Source organism: Neofelis nebulosa, chromosome 1, assembly GCF_028018385.1.
Source record: "Neofelis nebulosa isolate mNeoNeb1 chromosome 1, mNeoNeb1.pri, whole genome shotgun sequence".
Classification (NCBI taxonomy): Eukaryota; Metazoa; Chordata; class Mammalia; order Carnivora; family Felidae; genus Neofelis; species Neofelis nebulosa.
In genome coordinates this window covers 3,836,251-3,858,684 of record NC_080782.1, presented here as the reverse complement: position 1 = coordinate 3,858,684, position 22,434 = coordinate 3,836,251, and the positions used below count along the sequence as shown (strand labels likewise).

The 22,434-nt window shown below is 46.4% G+C and overlaps 1 protein-coding gene across 1 annotated transcript in view; it reads right to left on the bottom strand.

The window, feature by feature from the left end:
• The window catches only part of ADAMTS16 (ADAM metallopeptidase with thrombospondin type 1 motif 16), a 160,464-nt gene that overhangs the window by 79,465 nt on the left and 58,565 nt on the right, over positions 1 to 22,434 (bottom strand). Inside the window, exons 9-11 of the mRNA XM_058714798.1 lie at positions 19,219 to 19,356; positions 10,055 to 10,208; positions 701 to 796 (exon numbers count right to left, since the gene is read on the bottom strand). Of these exons, the coding sequence (XP_058570781.1) occupies positions 701 to 796; positions 10,055 to 10,208; positions 19,219 to 19,356 (388 nt within the window). The remainder of the gene's footprint in view (positions 1 to 700; positions 797 to 10,054; positions 10,209 to 19,218; positions 19,357 to 22,434) is intronic.

Genomic DNA, 22,434 nt, shown 5'->3' with positions numbered 1-22,434 from the left:
GTCAGCACAGAGCCTGACGTGGGGCTTGAACCTACAAACCACGAGATCACGACCGGGGCCGAAGTCGGACACCTAACCGACTGAGCCAGCCAGGCACCCCCTCAATAATAGTCTTATATATTAAAAAGAACAGTGAAATCGCAGATTTAATCAAAGGAGTCAAAATAATACTCTTGGGTATTAAGATACTTTCAATTCAATGACAAAATCATCATTCTCTACCAGTGAGTAATAAATGTGCTGCTTTGTGTAGTTCTTTTCTCTACCGAAGCGCCTCTCTTTTTTTTTTTTTCCCAGGGGAGACACCAGGTCAGAATGGTCTGCTCCAGGGTCTTCGAATTGATGCTCTGTGCCTTTAACAGCACTACCTAATGTGGGTGCTGCCCGCGGTTAAAATATGGTCAAGGGTTTAATGTTTCCCCTTATTAAATACATGCGGTCGCCACCTGTCGCCTGGCATCCACATCGATTAGTGGCAGACGGCCCACCAATTACATCATCGGGAAAGGAAGAAGAGGAGAAAGGAGCCCCCTCCCGGTACCAATCTAGATTAAACCCCATCTTCTGACGCAGGGGTAGGTTCGCACATATAAATGAGGAAGACGGGCTGACAAAATACCAGCGCGGGAGGAGGAGAGACGCGTGGGTAGAGAGGCTGTGACATCCGAGCATGACCCGTGACCCAAGATTAGGTCCTTACCATGTCATGCCCACAAACGGTGCCTTCTGCTGCAGGCATAAATTTAGTCTCGCATTTCCTTCCAATTCGGTGGCACCACAGGGCTTTGCAGATATCCTACCGGGGAGAAAAGGTCGTTAGTGTCACACATGGTCCACAAATCTACGAGAAAATATCACTGAATGACTGAAGGGGAAAACGGCGGATATAAATTAAAAGTGGGTTAGCAGCAGCAGGTGAAAATGGTAAAGAAGAAAGAAGATTCAGAGACTCATGTTCTAGACTCGGCCCGACTTCTTTCCATCCCTGAAGCTTTCATTTATTCATACGTAGTTATGATCAATTTGACACAATGATGTACTTTTTAAATTTTTTTAAGTTTATTTATTTTGAGAGAGAGAGAGAGAGAGAGAGAGAGAGAGACAGACAGACAGACAGAAAGGGCATGTGTGAGCAGGGAGAGAGGCAGAGAGACAGAACTCCAAGCACAGAATTCAGTGTGCCGTCAGCGCAGAGCCTGACCTGGGGCTCAAACTCACGAGCCATGAGATCATGACCTGAGCCGAAATCAAGACTCAGACGCCCAACTGACTGAGCCCCCCGGGTGCCCCACAAAATCATCTTTCCTAAACTAACAAGTAAAATAGGCTGAATCCCGAGGTTGGAGCAAACTACAGAAATTGACAAGATTCGATAAAGCCTAACACTGTATAATTTATTCTTTCACCTCTCCAAGTCTGAATCCTCATTTCTAAATTAAAGTTGATTATGAAATTTTCTGACTTGCCCATCCATCCACCCACCCACCCACCATCCCCAATCCTTTTTCTTAATTATTATTAAAGTTTATTTATTTACTTTGAGAGAGACAGAGACAGCGTGGGGTGGGGGGTGGGGGGGAAATCCTAAGCAGGCTCTCAGCTGTCAGCCCAGAGCCCAATGTGGGGTTCAAACTCATGAACCTGAGATCACGACCTGAGCTGAAATCAAGAGCTAGACGCTTCACCAACTGAGCCACCCAGGCACCCCCATCCCCAACCTTTGATGAAGGCCTAAAATATGCCAGTTGCCTTGCTAGGAGGGAGATTCCATAAGGAATATGACCCAGACCCACCGTCTCAAGCACGGTCTAACGGGGTAAATTTGCTGTAAGTCACCATATCGTGCAAGCAGGAAGACTCAGGAAAGGACACACGGGAAGATATGATGTCTCAGCCAATTCCTGAGCTTACGGACTTTGTTACGGAAGAGGGGATGACATTCAAGGGAGAAAGAACAAAGGGTTTGGGCAGAGGAAGGAAGACCCACATGGCTGATAGGACAGTAAAATAAAACAAGATCTGAGATTTACACACAGTGAAAGTCTCCCCAAGTTCAAGGAATCAGTTTTCCTTTCATAGCTTTCTACGCCCAAAGGAACATCCTAGAGAGGGGCAAGAGTAAGACTCAGAAAAGGATGGAACCTTCAGGAACGCTGGTGGGAGCTTCAAACGCACAGGAGGCTAACGTTTCTTAAATGATCTGCACAACTGTTCTGGAGATGTGAACCGGCGTTCAGTTGCTAAGCATTACTGGGGCAAATGTGTCACGTCGGTGGCGAATGCCTCTCACGAAATCGGCATGTTGAGTTGGGGGCCTCTGTTCTTGGCCAGAACAGCATTTACAGATCAGAGCCGTAAGCAGACCTCAAGGAATCCGTAAGAGCAGGGGCCCGAGCGTCTGCAACTCTCCAAAGAGACAACTGCAAAGCGCTGGCTTGCAGGGTGACGACTTGATAGGATACCAGGATATAAATAAAGCTCCCTTGAAATCGGAGCTCATGGACGCAGGCTCGATGTCTGGGTGGGAAAGTGGTGGATCAGAACCAGAGTCTGTACCGCAGTGGGAGGCAGGCGTCCCCGCCCTGGAGCGGTGGCTCACCATGAATTCCGGAGGCTGGGTGTGGACACGTAAGCCAATGAAGGCACAAGTGGATGAATGGATGAAGAAATGAATGGGTGGATGGGAACGAGGTAGCTGCTCCTGTGGTCGGGTCACATGGGAGATGGACACAGTGGTTGGGCAGAGAGTCCGGGCTTCCGGGAAGGGAGGCACATCGGTGTGGACTGGAAGGGCAGATCCGGGCAGGCAGGACCTGGTGTCCGCCTCGTATGCTTGAGGATGGGAACCCCCCCTCGCACCGTCCCGCTCACGGCCTGTCCTGGGAGCTAAATGCAAAAGTTGTCGTTAACACACCCAACTCAGGCCACTACCCCGGGGGCACCAAGCGCAGAACACGTTTCCCTCACTCCACGGGTGGGAGGTGACTCCAGCCCAAATTCCGCTCTGCCGGGCTTCACGGCTGTGGCCTCAGGGAGCGGGTGCTACCAACGGATGGGGCAGTTTCAAAGACTATCCAAGACGATACAAAATAAATGGTGTTTTAAAATGTTAAGTTAGGGCTGCCTGGGTGGCTGAGTCGGTTGAGCCGCCGACTTCGGCTCAGGTCATGATCTCACGGTCCATGAGTTCAAACCCCGTGTCGGGCTCTAGGCTGACAGCTCAGGGCCTGGAGCCCGCTTCGGATTCTGTGTCTCCCTCTCTCTCCGCCCCTCCCCCATGCACGCTCTGTGTCTCGAAAATAAATAAACATTAAAAATTTTTTAAATGTTAAATTATTCCTGTGTATTTGACATAGCTACCTGACACAGAGCTCAATACCTAGCTGGCTTTCAATAAACGCTTTCTGAGTGAGCTGAACGTCTGTCAGTTTATTCCTGTGGAAACCTTGGATGGAATGAGCGGGAACATTTTTCCTATGGAAGGAAATTAATAACGGTCAATGAGATGCGATTGTAAAAACATCTAAGAAGACATAGGCAGGGCACCTTATGTATGAAAATACTAGCTCTAGACCCTACTATTTAAAGTATTCTCACAATATTTTTACATCGTAGTTTTCGGGAACATTCTGTAGAATACAGAACCATGAATGGAAGATGCCATTAAAGGTGATTTTTTTTTTTTTTTTTTTTACTTTACTAAGGACAAAGCTCTCAAATACAGGATGTGGATGAGAGCTTGCCCCTAAGGCACGTGACCCACTAACTCAGTCTATGCCTGCCTTATGCCGCCTGTGTATTTCAGCCCATCCTGGAACTGGCTTGATCCCCAACGCAGTACTCCAGGCCAAAACAAATCACAAGAGTGAGAAGAGCCTTGAAATATCATATAATCCATGCTGTTTTCCAACATAGCAAAACGTATTTGAAACCTTGGTACCCTACAGATGTAACTGACGTTTAACAAAAATGTGACACTCTAACCTGGAAAACACATGAAACTTCTAGCGTCTCAAAGAATTAGGTAATAAAATGACCACGAAACAACTGAACAACCAAAAACCGATGACACCCTCCCACTTTTATCATACTTGACTTAACTGCTAACTTCTGGACATAGTGTGCAAGGATTGTATTAAATTAACCATTATTGTTATATGTCATTACATCCTTTATTAAATTTCAGGGTCCTCTTGGAACAAAGACCCTATTAAATCATACGTCTAGGGTCAAAGAGCTGGAATGTAAGACATGCTGGGTGTGGGGGGAAGCTCCCAGTTTCACTACAGTACCCAGGACACAAAGGGGATCAGGTTTCCAAGTCACTCTGGCAGTCTGCATCTCAGACCAGGGTCAGGCCACCAGGCACCGCTGATGTTGATGCTGATGGGGCAGGAGAGGAGCTAGATGAAGACGCGATGCGAACACACGCGATGAAGACGTGACAACTAACACTTAACTCAGGGAGGACAAAGCTAAAGGCACATGGAGAGTCCACACTTGCTTTCATCTTTGCAGCTAAGGAGCAGGGTCTTTAACGAGGGCACTCACTTGCGAGTCTGTCCTCCAGTTTCAGAGCTTACGTGCTTGGCGCATCTGAGTGGCTCAGTTGGTTAAGTGTCCAACTCTTGGTTTTGGCTCAGACCGTGATCTTATGGTTCGTGGGCTCGAGCCCCACGTCGATCTGTGTGCTGTCAGCTTGAGGCCAGCTTGGGATTCTCTCTCCCTCCCCACCCCACGCCCCCTCTGCTGCTCTCTCTCTCTTTCTGTCCCTTCACCCTCTACCCTCAAAATAAACAAACTTAAAAAAAAAAGAGCTACGTTTATGAAGACCGGTTTCAATCCTACTGACTTGGTTAAGTTCAACCTCACAATCTGACACCACAAATAAAACCAACACTCTCAGAGGGCAGCGTTGGGGATTTCCACACTGTGAGTTTGGCACTAGCAGATCCATTATCTCAAACTGTCTGTATCAGACTCTCCAAAAATACAAACTGAAATCCCATTACAAATGATGTTATAATGGGATCTATAAATTATTGCAATTATTTATATTTTTGTTTTTGAAGAAGTAGGGTTCTTTTGTCACTAATTCCAATGATCCCTATGCAAGTCCTCAGAGGGCAGAGAAAGCCATGGCCATATATGTGCGTGAATTCGTACATGAGTATGTAAACACACATACACCATATACACATCTATTTATTCCAGAGACAGATACATATGTGTTCACATTATTCATTAACTTGTCCTAACTAAATAGCAGAGGGACTTAAAGAGCCCTTTTCTAAAATAGCACTCCTCTGTCTATCCCCCTGCTCAGCAAATGTGCAATTGAGAAGCCCTTACGTGTTAGTTGCGGGATTAGGCACCAGGTAATTTGTAAACTCTGGATCTTTATACTTCAACCTAACAAAACAGACCCATTTCATAAAATTTCAGAAGGAGTTCATTTACATTTTTTAAATGTTTATTTAGTTTTGAGAGAGAGAGAGAGAGAGACAGAAAGTGAGTGGGAGAGGGGCAGAAAGAGAAAGGGAGACACAGAATCCGAAGCAGGCTCCAGGCTCTGAGCTGTCAGCACAGAGCCCCGACGCGGGGCTTGAACTCACGGACCGTGAGATCATGACCTGAGCCAAAGTCGGATGTCTAACCAACTGAACCACCCAGGTGCTCCGGGAAGGAGTTCATAAAAAAAAATTAAATTTTATTAGTGAAAATATTTTGAGATGCTTTAATTCACTTGGAAGATACTTTAAGTGCTGCACCATAACTAAATTTGAGATTCAGGATCCTAGAGATTGTGGCCACACAAACGGTACTTAACTTAGAAAATACGTCACGTTTATTTATGCTGAAAAACAGCTTTACATCATAGGGAATGAGCTGACCTCACTGATTCTAATGGATGTATTTCTGTTTAACTTGAGAAGACATTTCCTCCACGGTCCATGATGACGTTAACTGGTACCAGGATTACTTCTCTGCACACAAAAACTACGTAAAACTGGACAAAATATTTGGGCCAATTGTTCTGGACTTTGCAACAGGCAGCACAGTAGTGTCCCTCAAGAGAAGGGAAATTTGTAATTTGAGTGATACCGCGGCCCCGTCAATCTGCCTGGAGCACCTTGCTGACCGTGGTGCAGAGGTGGGTCCCAGGCAGATAACGCAGTCCCTCCGAATGGACGGTGCAGAGATCAGAGCTGGGCCTGCAGAAGGAGCCAGAATCCATGAGAATATGCGGGACCAGAAAAGAAAAAAGCCACATTAAGCTGGGGGCTGCAGGTGCCTGCCTGAGGATTTCCTGAGGTCCCTCCTGATCCGTGGGGTGAATGGCTGACACACTACATGATGCTTCGTATGGCCCAGCACGAGGCAGCAGCTTTGGGCTAAGAGCTGACAGGCTGGAGGACAGAGGCCACACCGTGCTGGGAGACACCGGAGTTCGGGCCCGCCCGTGGTGGAGAGACCTCAGTGAGCAGTCTGGGCCCTCAGGGGAGAGCCCGAAGTCCACATGTGCTGAGTGAGAACCACACTCCAGAGCACAGGCTTTGCCCTTGGGCTAAGGACAGACTGAAAGAGAGGCGCCCTAGGGAAGAACCAAAGAAAGCCTCAAAGGGACAAGGGATCACCTATTCACATAAATTTATGTAACATAAAGTGATCATGTATTATGTTATAAATATACTCAAGGCTATAAAGGAAAAAGTAGACAGAATGAATGAAAAAAATGGGAAATTCCAGTAGAGAGATATAGACTGCAAAGAACTAGACGGTATTTCTGGCAACTGAAACTTAAAATAACCCAAACGTAGAGCTTGCTGAATTGTCTAGACAAGTGACTAGGGAGGGCAGAAGCTACAGATGATGACCGACTTTTTACCAGAAACAATGGAGTCCAGTTGAAAGTGGAATTATATCCTTCAAATTTTTAAAGGGTAAAAATACAGAAAAAACTGTTGAGAATTCTATATTGAGAAAAAGTATTCTTCAAAGTGGTGGGTGAAATAATGACGTTTTCAGAGAGAGAAAAGCTGACATGCTCTGTGGCTAGCCGACGCAGCCTATAAGGAACGCTAAATCGGGTCCTTCGGGCCAAAGCAAATGATACGATTTGAAGCTGATCCATAAGAATGCATAAGAACTACGTGGTAGATGGGTGGGTGAATGTGAAAGACGGTCCAATTTTATTTAAAAGTAACTCCCTGTTGGGGCACCTGGGTGGCGCAGTCCGTTGAGCGGTTGAACGTCCGGCTCTTGATTTCGGCTCAGGTCACGACCTCCGGAACCCTGAGACCTGTACCCGCATCGGGCTCCGAGCTAACAGTGCAGAGCCTGCTTGGGAGTCTCTCTCTGCCCCACCCCTGCTCACACTCTCTCCTTCTCCCTCAAAATAAATAAATAAACGTTTAAAAAATAATAATAAATTAAAGTACCCAAAGCAGGCTCTGGGCTGTCAGCACAGAGCCTCAACGTGGGGCTCGATCTCACGGTTTCCGAGATCATGACCTGAGCCGAAATCAAGAGCCAGTCGCTCGGCCCTTGAACGGACTGGGCCACACGGGCATCCCGTAACTCCCTATTTTAAAACAAACATTAGAACGTTGTCTCAGGTGGCTTGTAACATGCACAGAATAAAATACGTGACAACAGTACTGTGTGAAGGAGGGCCACGTGGACTGACTTGTTGTAAGGATCTTGCATTTTACATAGAGTGGCACAATGTTAATTCTACATACGCTGTAAATTAAAGATGCAGCTATAATCGTTAGAACGACCACTAAAAACTAGTGTTAAGAAAGTATGGCTGAGATGTAAATTGAGAAAAAATAGAATTTTTAAAAGCAAGTTTACTCCGAAAGGAAAGAGGGAACTAAAAAAGAAGGGTGAGTGTGATGCCTGGGTGGCTCAGTCGGTTAAGCATCTGACTCCGGCTCAGGTCATGATCTCACGGTTCCTGGGTTTGAGCCCCACATCAAGCTCTGTGCGTACAGCTTGGAGCCTGGAGCCTGCTTGGGATTCGGTGTCTCCCTCTCTCTCTGCCCCTCCCCTGCTTGTTCTCTCTCTCTCTCTCTCTCAAAAATAAATAAAACATTAAAAAAATTTAAAACAGAAGCGTGGCCAATAGGAAACAAAATTTAAAACCAACCAATACAATTCCTCACGTTAACTTAATAAACAAGAGAAACTATATAACTACATCAACAGACGCAGAAGACGTTTCCCAAAAGTCAACGCACTTTTGTGATAAAACCTCTCAACAATCTAGGCCCGAAAAGGAACTTCGTCTGTTTGATAAAGGGTAACTATGTAAAACCAACAGCTAACATCATATTCGTTTTCTATTCGTCACTGAAGTTTCTAATCGTAATTTCAATGTAGTTAACACACGGTGTTAGTTTCGGGTATACAATACAGTGATTCAACAGCTCTACACTTTACTCAGTGCTCATCCCAGTGAGTGTGCCCCTAACTCTCCTCACCTGTTTCACCCCCTACCCCCAGCTCCCCTCCGGTACCCTGTTCTCTAGAGTTAAGAGTCAGCTTCTCTGTCTCTCTCTTTTGTTTTGTTTCTTAAATTCCGCATGTGATTGAAATTACACGGTGTTTGTTTTTCTCTAACTTATTGCACTTAGCATTATATTCTCTAGCTCCATCCATGTCACTGCAAATCCTTTACTTGGCAATTACAAAGCTCCAGAATAGGCCAAGTGTACCTAAGGTGCTGGGAATCAGAGCAACGGTTGCTCACCGGGGTGGGGAAGGGACTGAATGGGAGAGGGCATGAGGGAACTTTTCGGCTTTACAGAAGTAAGCCACATCCCGGTCAGTGTGCTAGTAACACACTGTGTTACAAACGTGGGTAAACACATTGGTGATTCACTGCATGTAAATATCTCCTCAGTGATGAAAGGTGTACTGCATTTAACTTCTGGGACTTTCCAAGTGGCGCTAGGGTACCCTGGATGCCACTGCCCACGGTCACAGAGCAAAAATAATGTGGAAACCAGAAGCGTGCTGTAGGAAATCCCACCTTCAAAAAAGCAATTAGTGTTATGCTCCTTTCCCTTAACCAACGGAAGAATAACACGCAAAATTCTTAGGGATTTCACCCGTTCTGCCCATGAAAGAGGACAACATTAGGAATACGTGCTGCTGGTGACTGACTTATCGCTCTTCTTTAAGGCTGAGATTACCCAGCCGAGGGGACGAGAATCCAGTTCTGGCACATGGATTGTAATTGATCTTAGGGGGAGCTCTCCTTGAGTTTAGAAGAAAAGAGATTATCACGTTAGATTTCAATTGGAAACTTTCCCGGCGCATTATGAAATGGTGGAGGTTTCTGGAGGATCGTATTTTTGTCTGTTTTCCTCTCGATTTCCTTATAAACTACAGTAAGAGAAATCTCAAAAATAGTGGCTTTCATTTAATGTATGGGTCCCTTCCCTTGTGGCTCGGTACAGAAAGTTCCTAGATCGCCATCGGTCTGCCTGTCCAGCACAAGCACACGTCTCTGCCATATGTGGGGTTTACGTTAGGAAGCCACGCCAGTGATGGCCCCGGGCTCAGTGGAGGAGATAGCAGCTTCGAGGAGAAACTTCTCTAGCAATCCCGTATTTGGGAAATATAATAATCAGAAGCCCTAGATAGGCTGCTTCTCCATAGTAAGTTCCGCTTACATCTAAGGAAGATAGAGCAGGGCGGTGCTGTTTGCTTAACAGCATTTGAAAAAAACGCAGAGTATTAGTTAGCCAACTTACACCAACCAAAGGTTACTGCTGAGCTCCCACGTGATAAATCAGAAAGAAAGAGCTGAACTAACGGGCCAAGTCAGTTCTCCAGTGAAAACTGATACCCACACCAGTATCTACCATCACTTTCTTTGCCAGTAAAACATGTGTTTCCTGTTATAGGAGACCAGCTTTCACATACAGGATTTGACATTTGGTAGGTACCCAATAAATGCAGGATCCATCAATGTCCGTTACACTGAATAAAACGGTTTTATGAGTCACATTGCACTGAGCACTTGCCAATAATCACTTGCCTTTTTGAAATCCAGCATGCAGAGTTTGGCTTTCTCTCCAAACTGCCACTTGCACTGAGTGTTCGCATCGTACAACTCTCCCGGCAACTTCTCAGGATACTTGTACTCCTTCACAGGCTTCGGCTGATCAGCAAGGCACAGAGCTTGGGCAGTGCTGAAACGCAGAGGAGAGATGGTGCTGCTCGTGATTCCGGAAGACTTACCAGAGATACGCACTGAGTTACGCCTTGATATTCTCATGCAATCTGACAACACAGCCCGAACAGAGAGGAGGGGGCATTTTTCTCCTGGGGTCTGACATCAATCTCGATTATCTTTGGATCCGGGGGCCACATGGCCTCAAATTGCTCATAATGCATCTCATCTTTTCCAGGAGGGCAATTTGTTCTTCATCAGATTTCTCCAGCTTATCACGGGGCAGAAGGAAACGGAATCGCACAACCAGATGGACAATGTGAGAAGCTCCGACGGCAGGCACCTTTTATGTATGCTTCTTGCCACGAACGATCAACAGATGGCAATGGGCACTGGGCAAGGCAAACACAATCAACCTCAAAGACTAGAATTTTCTTTCTTTTCCTCCCTCCATTCTTCCTTCCTTTCCTTCCCCCCCTTCCTCTCGTCAGTCCCTCCCTCCTTTCCTTCCCCGGGGCCAGGGACCACCTGCACCACAGCTCACAGCCTCCGGAGGTTTGCCATGGAACACAGCAGCAATTTCTACCAGCAATGCTCTACACTCATGCTAATTTCTGACTCGATTCCCAAGTCAAGGAGGAAATTAACTCTGCCTAAGTTCACTAGCTTATGGCTAAAGACCAACTAATGATTTTTTCCTACACAAACACGGTATTCGCTTCCCTACATGCATAGTTAAAATTTTTGCGTTTGGAGGAAGGGAAAACAGTGTTTGCACGTAGCAACTAAACTTTACTTACAAATTTCAACAAGCAAAAAAACCCCCCACCCCTGCATATTCTCAACATACTGACCAAGAGCAGACCCACCCACGCATCCCTACACTTTGCTTTGTGTGGTCACCCACCTTGACCCGGATCATTTTGGCCTCAGTCTCCATGGCCCAGTCCCAGATCCCACTGCCTTGGAGTCCACGCATGCATACCTTCAATTAATATCCACACACGAAACACAAGGGGTGGTACCAGTTAACCGTGGTAAGACATTAATCCCACATACAAGGAGGTCAGAAGCCTTTTGAGAGCAAACCGAGGAATAGAGATTAAATCAGATGATAGGAAAGTGTTCAGAGCAGTGGCCGGCTCATTGTGCATGTTCAATAAATGACTTGTCTATCACTACTAAGGCAATCATAGTGCAAAAGGATATTTTGAAGTGAAGAAAAATGAATAAAAGCAGAATTAACACTCCAAGACAGGAGGGACTTAGCAATTCTGGAACTCCATAGAACCTTTTTCGGATGGATCGCAAATGATTTCTATACACTAGTTCAGTGTTCCCCGGTATCTCCCGGAGGCTACATCAGGGAGGCAATCTTATCCCTACCCTACGGACAGGAAATTAGGACATGTCGGCCAAACGGACCGGCCCAAGCAAGAGACTGAAAATTCAAAAAGGTTCACAGGTTCAGGAATTTTTATAGTTTGTGTAAATGTATGAGCGCACATGGCCTGAGGACAAGGTTCCCGCCTGGCCAAGAAAAATGAAGCTCACGGACTGGGAGCCTGGAAGAAGGTTCGGGAACACACATACCACTACTGGGATGTAAAAGTCGGTTCCAATTAGCTTCACCTTTGAAGAGCTGCAACTCCCCATGCTGATCGTACCCTGGTCCTTCTGGTTAGGCTCACGCTGGAGCACGTCTGATTTCTACCCTCGGCCCCAGCAGGTCTCACAGCTAAGCGCGCGGCCAATGGGGCAGGTGCGAGAAAACCCCACGGTGTGGACGTAAGAAGGAAAAGCGCTGTCACTGTAGCAACAATCCCCCGTAGCATCCACACGAACAAAATGTGTTTGACTCATTTGAATGTGCTGGACAAAAGTCAGGTGACCTACATGTGATAAGCAAAACGATAAGGCTTGTAGATCACATGGAAGAAATATTCAGGACTTTGGGGTAAGCAGAGCTTTTTTTTTTTCCCAACAATACACAAAAAAGCATTAACCCTAAAGGAAAAATAGGGATTAATCTGGTCTCCGTGACACAAAGAAAAACTTCTTTTCACCAAAAGACACCATTAACAGTGTAAATACTGAGTCACAGAGTGAAAGATATTTGCAGTACATGTTCTCCGTAATGGACAAAGTGTTCCTACTCAGAATATATAAAGCACTCCCATCAAGAGATATGAAACACTAAAGCCTAATTTTTACAAATTCACAAGAGATTTGAAGAGGCACTTCATTAAAGATTACTCGAGTGTCCGTTAAACATGAAAAAGGCACTCCAGGATCTCTTTGATTAACACGTTGGAATGCCGCTACCCCCATCGACGGAGCTAAAATGGAAAAGACCGACCAGACCAAGCGACGGCCAGGATTTAGAGCCATGTGAACGCTCGTAATGGCTCTAGACATGTGACTTGGTGCAACCACTTAGGGAAGCTGTCTGGCAGTGTCTATGGACACTCCAGACTGTGTATTTATGACCCTGAAGTTCCAGTCCTACGTAAAATCAGGGATGTATAGGCAAACACACAGACTATGCAGAGTAGCATTTCTTACAATAGCCCCAAATCCGAATCTCAAATGTCTATCACCAACAGAATGGATTCGTAAGCTGTGGCATACTCATGCAATTAAAAATAAGTAAATGATGCTATATTTTTATGGTAGCAACAAGGATGAACCTCATAATCATGATATTTAGCCAATCGCAACAGACGCCGAGTAGCACATAGCTCATGATTCCATTCATAGGGAGTTCAGAAATGGGCAAAGCCAGTCTATGGTGTCCTGCATCGGGAGAATAACCATCTCTGGGGAAGGGCTATCTCTGGGGTAGTCACTGTGTCTTGTGCCTTTTTATAAAGGTTAGTTACCGCATCCATCACCCCACGTATTTAGAGTTGTGAGCATGTGTCGTGAGGACTTTTAAGGTCTACTCTCCTAGCAGCTGTGAAACGTAGAGCACATCAATCTCTAGTCATATTGCCACGCACAAGAGCCCCCAGAGCCCATGCATCTTACTGCAAAGTTGTACCTGTGATCACCTTCATCAATGTCCCCAAACCCCCACCGTGGCGGTCACCTCTCCACTCTCTGTTGCTATGAGTTTGGTTTTTTAGATTCCACAGATGAGTGAAATCATACAGTATTCGTCTTTCTCTGACTTCCCTCACTTAGCATAATGCCCTCAAGGCCCAACCACGTTGTCAAAAATGGCAGGATTTCCATCTTTCTCATGGCTGAATAACATTCCATCATACATATATCTCATCTTTAGCTATTCATCTGTAGACAGACGACAGACGGGTTGTTTCCCATCTTGGCTGTTATATTGAGCTCTGTACATTGATCTGAGAAGAAGGTACAGCGTCACGTTCACTGTGTGAAATTTCACTGAGCGGAACCCTCATAATTTTGTGCTTTTCTATATATCTGTTTAACCACGACAAAAATAACGTTGATAAAAAAACAAGGCAAGGTCAGAGATACCACAGTGGTATTTCAAAGTCCGTTTCCCACTCTGATTGATGAGCCATAAAAGGTGAACGAGCTTGAGAGATCTTAGTCATCTCTCTTCCTTGTCCAAGTCGGGAACAGGGGCCCTTGGAACAGATTATATTACTTGCCAAGGTCGAGACCTTCCCAGACACGACTGGTAAAGCCACGATCAGCATTTGAGCTCTGATCCCCTCTGCTGCTCTTTCTGTCACAGGGCAGTGCCTGCTCTCCCGTCTTCCTGCAGAAACTAAGGACAGCTGTGGCTTGGTTTTTCTTAAGACAAACGTTATACAGCAGAGCAAGATGTGAACTGAAGGGCATTCTTTCCATTACACCCAAAAGTATGCTTAATGGGCTCTCAGGTCAAATCAAACCTTCTCATTAACAGAGGGGGTATGGGGTATGGAAGGGGATCCATGTATCCTTTAAACTCCTGGTTCCCAGTGACGGCCCCCTTTCCCATGGACTGACTTCGATTCACAGAGTCAGAGGGGAGGTACATTCACAGGTCTGCAGTAAAGGATTCACATTTTTAAAAAGCACATTGAAGATGAGTCCCCGTTGTCATTAAACTAAATTAATGAGCTAAAATTTCCCTAATCCTAGGTCTCCCAGACGCAGACATGAGTACATGGGATGAGATCTGTGTCCGTTCACAGGAAATGACGCATGACTTCACTGACTAGGTCGATGAATTTACTCCAAACACGTATCTGTCCTTCTTGACTACCAACTGTAGAGAAATGCTGTGCTGACAACTTCAGACCAACCGAGGTCCTTTATTATATATTTTTTCCACATACCAAATGCTAGACTGCTAATAAAGGCAAGTGGATTCATCTTTATAAGTTAGCCACTTGTCCTTACTCATTGCTGGGATCGGATCCAAACAGCTGCCCAATTGGCGGAGAACAGGATCGTGATTACGTGGAAATCAGGAAGTCAGCAAACATGTCAAAGAAGACAGTCTCCGATTCCTTAAACCAATAAGACACCACTGTTAACACAGTGTAGACGTGTCTGATTCACGACTGGTCACCCCAAGTAAAAGAAAGCTTGGGTGAATCTGACAACGGGAGGCTCTCTTGGAAAATGTAACTTTTCAAGCAAACAAATGGGTGACATGTGTAATCTTGCATATCTGTTTATAATCATGTGGCCCAGAGAAATTAGCAAAGTTCTTGCAAATAAAGGTTTATTACGGAATTGCCCCACAAGGGTTTTACTGATGGACACAAAAACAAATGAGCACACTTGAGCAGACATCGAACCGTCCTGGGATCCCAGAGCAAACATGTCTCTGAACCAGACTCTTGGCAACCCCTCCGAGGGTCACAGTCCGATTCGAAGATCACAGCCCATATCTAATGTCATCAAAACAATTGTTCTCTAAGCATATAACAATTTCCCTTCCACGAGATCTCCTATATTTCTTGGCAGCTTAAAAACTTTATCTGGACTCTTTTACGATGCTGATTCTCACTGTACACCCAAACTTCGCATCCCTGGCTTTCCAGGATTTGTCCGAGAATGTTTCAAAAAAATCAAAAATGTTTATCTTCATCATAACCGTTAAAATGAAAAAGCTATAACATTTTGAAAAATAATCTAGAAAATTACAGGGAAGATTTGTGATACAGAAGACTACAAATTTCCCTTGTTAATACCAATAAGAGCATTGTGAGCTTAAGTTTATGCCCTTTTTTATGACGGAAAGCAGAATTCTTCACACACACACACACACACACACGCGTGCGTGCGCACCTCAAGCAAATCTGAACGGTGTCAGAAAGAGCCACAAACCATGCTAACAATCCCCACCTCGACCCTATGAGGACCCCACACAGGGAACAGCAAATGTCAAAACGACCCCAATGGGAGAATAATGACCACACTGTTTTTGGTAATAGGAATAAAAGAAAAATGATCAAGCATATCTTCCTAGAATGCAGATTTATATTACCAGGAGATGGATATTATCCACAAAATCTCACTCCTTTTGGAAGGCATAAGATACGGAAGGCGGCCATCATTTCGGTAGGCATTAAGTACGTTGACTGATAGGGGGAAGGACCCCAAGCTGAAGGCTGGTAGTCAGGATGCTGGCTCAGAAGAGCCGTGCAAGGTCATCTGGAGAACTGAATGAACAGACAGCAAGAAAGGGAACCAAGCCATGGGCTCACAGCTCCATGTGCGTGTGGGGGGCAGTCTGAGATAAGGGGCAAACTGGGGGTACCAACAGAAATAAATACCCATGTGACCCCACCCTATGGTGTGCTATAAACTAGATGATGTCACGTATGTAACGGAAAAAAAAAAAAAGGAAAGAAAAGAGGCTTGACCAAAACAATAACGAAAAAAAGAGAGAAAGAGAAGAGAAAAAAAAACAACAACAAAGAAAACCTAGAACCCAAGATAAGGAGCTCATCGAAGCTAGCCAGAGTGGCTGGGGGAGACCTGAATGGGGTCTATCGGACAGGAACCGACAACAGGAACCTCGGACTTTCGCCCTTAATCCCTGGCTCAGAAAAACTAGTTCTCAGCTTTGACTGTAGGAACGGGCATCAGTTACAAACTCTGGCCGCTAACTTGGTGGTTCTTGGGTGTCGCCATTCTGTTTTTCTTCCACCAACTCTGGTCGAGCTGATGTGGGTCCTGCACCCTGCAGCTATGTGTCCCCTGTTCACCTGCTGGCATCATGGTGTGGCAGAAACGGGAAAGGTAAGATCATGTGGTCTTGGTGCCTGGGACAGGCCCAGGATGGACCCCCCCTAGCTGGGGTTCCAGAGGATGGTAGAAAGGGGGAGGTCATCAGGTGACGTGGGGAAGCGCGTGCACAGGTAACCACTTCCTATCCACATCTTCATCATGTGTGTCTATTAACATTTATAAGCACTCACTGTATGCCATATAATTAGTTATGAGTATGTAATATATTTTACATAGCATATACATATACATATGTGTGTGTGTGTGTGTACATATATATACACACAGTGTCATCTTTTTTAAAGAATTCTGCGCTGGCAAAAGCTTTGCTTTCCTTGAAATATCAGCATTTGCCCTATTTTCTGTTAATAGGAAATAGATTTGATCTCCTTTTTTGCTTTGGTTTCTAGAAAGACCAAATTTGCCCAATCTCAAGCTTCAATAGCGCAAGCCTAAGCATGCATTTTAAGACTGACATATTTGTGTGTTTTCTCGTCGCCTCTTCATTTTTTATTTCCATCTGCTTTTCCTCTTCAGCCGACTGTCAACTCTAATCATTTTTTGTTTGTTTTCTTGTCATGACCTGCTCCAAAGTCTTACGGGAAGGTGGTTTTGGCGGCTACCTTCTGCCAAGAATATACCTTCCATGCTGAATCTCAGAAATGTGAAGGCACCTAATTGAGAACTAAACACAGCAGCCCGTCTCCTGCCAGCACAGATGCATTTTGGGAATAAAGAAGCACACGCTTCGTATCTCCTTGACGAGGATCAGTGGGTTGTGGAGGGCCGGTGTGTTTGTCAGAGAGCGGGCACGAGCCTTCCATGTGTCTGGGAAAACAGAATATGTTTCTGTGTAATGAACACGCATGCCCTCCCTGCTGAGCCGAAGCAATTCTTCCCAGAACCAGGGAAGTAACGTTCTTGAAATGACAAAGGTCAGGGTGCCTGGGCGGCTCAGTCGGTTGAGCGTCCGACTTTGGCTCAGGTCATGATCTCACAGCCCGTGAGTTCGAGCCCCACGTCAGGCTCTGTGCTGACAGCTCGGAGCCTGGAGCCTGCTTCAGATTCTGTGTCCCCCTCTCTCGCTGCCCCTTCTCTGCTCCCACTCTCTCTCTCCCTCTCAAAAATAAATAAACATTAAAAAATTAAAAAGAAATGATGAAGGTGGAAAGTGGGGTAACTTTTAGGAGGGACAAAAACATCCGACTACAGTCTGTTCCAGGGGCCACCGCCGGGTCCCAGGAGAGTGTGTTCACAAGGGAAGACAAGGGACGCTGGGGGTTCAGATGGGCACGGCACCTCCACTCTCCGGCCCGTGTGCCAGCAGCCTGTGCTGGTGGTCAGAGATGAGTTGTCTTCACTGAGTTAAGAGCTACTTTCTTTTTTTTTACGTTTATTTATTTTTGAGAGAGAAAGAGAGTGCGAAGGGAGGGACAGAGGGAGAGGTGGGGAGAGAGAGAGAGAGACAGAGAGACAGAGAGAGAGTCCCAAGCACAGTGCAGAGCCCAACCTAGGGCTCGAACTCATGAACCGTGGGATCATGACCCGAGCCGAGATCAAGAGTTGGACGCTTAACCCACGGAGCCACCCAGGAGCCACTTTCCAAACAAAGGCTCTCCCTCATCTTTTTAGTATTTGAACCAACTAATTTTGTTGAGATAAAAACAAAAGGAGAAGCCATGATTTCAATAGAATTGTTTCTCCTTGGCTATTTGCTTCCAGGCTTCTTGGGATCAGTAGAGTGAGGCCAGGGCCAGGGGCCAAAATGCCTAGACTCCATTCCCGACTCTGTTTCCCTACATTACTTCCCCTGTGGCAGGAGCTGGGGCCACTGCTGAGCTCAGCTGGCCCTCTCTTTCACTGTCATGCCCTTTTCCTTCAGAGCACGTGGGGAGACGACATTCCTTCCCCACCCCGTGCGATCCAGGCCATCAGCTACGCTCTCGCTGCCAGGAATGCAGCCCTGTCCTGCTCTGGTCACCACCAGCTGCGGTGACAACTAGGCCCCACAAGAAGTGGAGACCACAGGGCGGGAGGACCCATTCTCTGCATGACCACACACAGCACACTTGCTGGTCTGTGCACGACCTTCTGAGTCAGAACTACGCTCAGGGTTGACAGGTAAAACCAAACTCCAAACTAAAAGTCTTGAGATCTGGGGGGAGATCCAGCCTTACTAGCCAACTAAGGCTGCTTCTTAAAGTCCCTTCTTTCTCTAAAACACTTAAAATCTACTATCTCTTTTTCAGGGGGTCAAACCCTGCTTCCCCAATGTTCTAGACCCTAGATGAATTAGCACTATAGTAAAACTTTCCAAAAATAATTATTAAAATTACAGGCATTTAGAGCCAAGCTAAGGTATATATACTCAAGTTTCCCCTCCTAATAAGAAATGTAGTTTGTGGAAAAAGAAAAACACACACACACACACACACACACACACACACACACACACACGTGCAAGTTACGTGTACTTTATAATTGTGCGCACAGGTCTTTCTGTTCACGAATACAAAATGGTTAGTTACAGAAGTGAGAAGTTAAAAAAACCAAACGTTGGTGACAAATACTTTGATCTGGTAAGCACCCTGGGTTTCCTTTGAGCCTAAAGGTCAAATGACGTCAGGTTAAGCCTGCGAGACTCGGTGCTCTAAGGAAGTGTTTGGCAAACTTCTTGGCCAAGTGGCATCTTCAAATGGGAACCGTCTACAGGAGTCACAGCCACCCCTGGGCTGCTTGGACAGAATGAGGCTGACCGGGCAGGGCTCACCAAAGGCACGCAGAGACACACGACCAGCTCTCGGAGTTCCTACCTTAAAAATCTGTGCAGATACTGGCGGCTGCAGGGTGACCAGGAGAAGACCCCGTTGCGTCCTGCCAGCGTAGGGGACATGATGTTCCCCTCCGACTTTTTGCACATGTTGCCTTCTCCGTCGTGGACCATGCCAAAGCTACGAGAGAGAGAAACGGTTCCTTCAAAACACAGAACAGTGCCGATGATCCACTATATTCTACAAAAACACACGTCAACACCGTGGACGCCTCCACTTCTGCATGCCGGTCGGGCCGAAATGAACCGTCTGTGCAGCCAAGCTGTGGAGACTACCCACGTATTCACAGACCTTTCCTGAACGACTGCCATTCGGTGAGTTGTTCTGAAAGTGCACACCAAGCACCAAAACGGATGTGTCTGCTAAAGGCAGAGGTCTTAATTACGAGGAAGCGTTTCAAGGAGGGTATGGAGGGCAGGTCACTCGATCTTGATAAAGCTGATAACCGTCCTGGACTGCTTTCTTCTCTCCGCACACTTTTCTGCTCACCAGGGATTTTGCGAACTCCCAGATGTTTGCGGGAAATACAAACGCAGGCTCCCCGGGTGAAGTTTGGCGCTTCCCACGGTCAGAGAACTGACCGCCTGGTGCAGCTGCCCGTGGTGCTGACATTTCGCCCTGGCTCCCATCCGGGGCTGCTCCGCCTCAGGCCACTGCTGGGGGCTGTCACGGCTGGACGGTGCTCGACCGCACTCCCTACGTCCCTTTGGAGGAAGGAGGGCCGTGGAACCCCAGTGGGTGGCTCTGGCCGCCTTTACCTGTGGGAATTGTTTGAATGTACCCGTTGCTCCTGACTAAAAACCACACCACTCTGGGGCTCCAGCCCTAACTTAATACAGGGGGACTTGTCAAGCTACCTTGGCTCTTGGAATGCTTAATAGGCTCCTTTATGGATGTGCTGATTGCACAATGCCAACTGGCATCCCATGACTGTCACTTGTGCAAACTCTAGCCCTGTGCCTCTAAGCATCCCATTAACCGAAGCAACCTCTCTCCACCAGGTCAGCTTCTTCTTCTTAACCTCCGAGAGCTTTGGCTCTTTGGAAGAGTCTCACATTGCCGTCTTCACCTACCACAGGACAGCACGACTAATCGCGTTGGGAAGAAAGCCTGGGGGACTTGGAGCTCTATATGACCCCGAAGGCTTCCCATTAGGGCAAACATATTCTTAGAGAATCAAGCCACTGCTGGCTATTAATGTCCGGGACCTGCCAAATCATTGTATGGATTCTTAGATAATGGGGTTCCGCATGAATGGGGTACAGGGCAAAAGGGAAAAGAAGGGGACAAAGCAAAGAAGGGTGAGATGGATGCTGAATCTGGGGACATTCTGCCACCAAGGATCTCACGATGAGAGGAGGCAGGGCAGCAGGGACAGAAGACCCAGAACCCTGGGGAAGCGGGCTCCCACAGTGGGCCGGGGAATCTGCCCTTGTTGCTGAGGCTGAAGACCCATCTTCCCCCTTAACTGGTTTGTTGATAGAGATTTATTAATAACAGTAAAAAGAGCAACTAATATTTGTAAGCACTCACTATTTTTCAAACAGGGTATTAAACGCGTTCTCTGTATTTTCTAACTTAAACCTCGCCGAAGGCCTGCAAGGTGGGTACAACGTCGTGGCAGCAAGACTGAGGACTGGAGAGAGCCATGCCCACGGTCTCAGGGTCAGGCCTAGGACGTGACATTCCTGACCTCAGAGCCCAGGCGGGACCCATGCAAGAGTGTAACGCGAGCATGATTGAAGGGCGTAGCCAAGGAAATCTGGCGTGCAAACATTGTTGAATTTCTGCAAAATTCCTGCTCAGTACCAAGGGTGATGCAGATGGGAGTCATTTCAGCCTCCACCCATCCTCTCAAGTTCTATTAAAAGCAATCAATCAAGGCCAGGGTAACCATATAGCAGAGGAAATGTGTTATGGCTACGAAAAGGATTCAGACTGTAATCACATATGGGGGGCTGCCTTGGGGAGAACGTGATGAAAACGAACTATCGAAGTGCCCTCCCCTGGCCGGCCCTTGACCCGAATACGAAGCAGACACATGCGTCGTGGTCCGGTAGGTACCCCAGATAAATCTGCTCCCCTCTGCCTACATTTCTAAGGAAATAAAAGCCACAACATCCCGGGTCTGGGGACACGTGTGTCTTCAACTTTTTCATCTAAGGTATTTTCAATGACTCTTTCTAGAATGGATTCTCAAACCCCACTGTGAGCCCCACTATTGGAGGGTTATTTTTCCAAGTAGTGCAGTGCCCATATCTTGTACTGTGATGGATGCCAGCACGTTAGCATGAAAGTACCACACGGTGATCGCATTTGATATGAACATTAATGAAGTCATGGAAGGATGCACAGAACGCATTTTGAAGATAAGATTGGTATTTGGCAACCAAGAAATATAATTACTATTAAGTTATACATACCAGACATTTTTTTTTTGCTACTGTGAACCACAGTATCTTATTCAAAGTTTTTCTCACCCCATACGTTAAAACTATTAACATATTTTTTCTTTCTTACGGACTAGCTTCTAAGTCTCTAAAGGACATCCACTCTTCTTATCCATGCTTAGCCCCAGGCCAATGCACTCACTAGCTGATGACAGGTTCTCCACTGATGTTTGTTGAGCGAACAAGGACCAACCTTCCAGCCCAAACACCAACCCAAATACCCAGATGTAAACCTAATTTCGGATTAAAATGGACTTGAGACTTATATTCTGGCGGGAGATGCTTTTAATGCCTCCTATGGTATGTTCTGAGTGATTCAATTACATCAGCAAGCACACAGTTCCTCATTAGTGATGCTACACCCAGGATGATGAAAAGCCCAATATTGTGAGAGGTTGTGCTCATTATTTCAGGCTGTTCAGACAGCAGTAGCTAAGGCAACAAGAAATCCTCGAAGTAGCCACAGGCCAATGTCATCTGGATGGTTCGATCACACCCTTGGTGCAATATGCCACAGGTGGACCTCAGGGTCTCGAGCTCTGATGTGGACTTTTCAAGAAGCACAACCCAAGACAGAAAGAGTTGGCATGGACGGGGCATCCAGTGGGTCTCAGGGGCCAGGGTGCATCAAACAACCAGAAGAGGGTGGGCTGTGGAGGTGGAGGCCTCCATCAGGGTTGTGCCCTGACATTCACAAGCGTTGGGATTTCAAGAAAATCACTTAAGTCACCAAGCCTCAGTTTCCTCA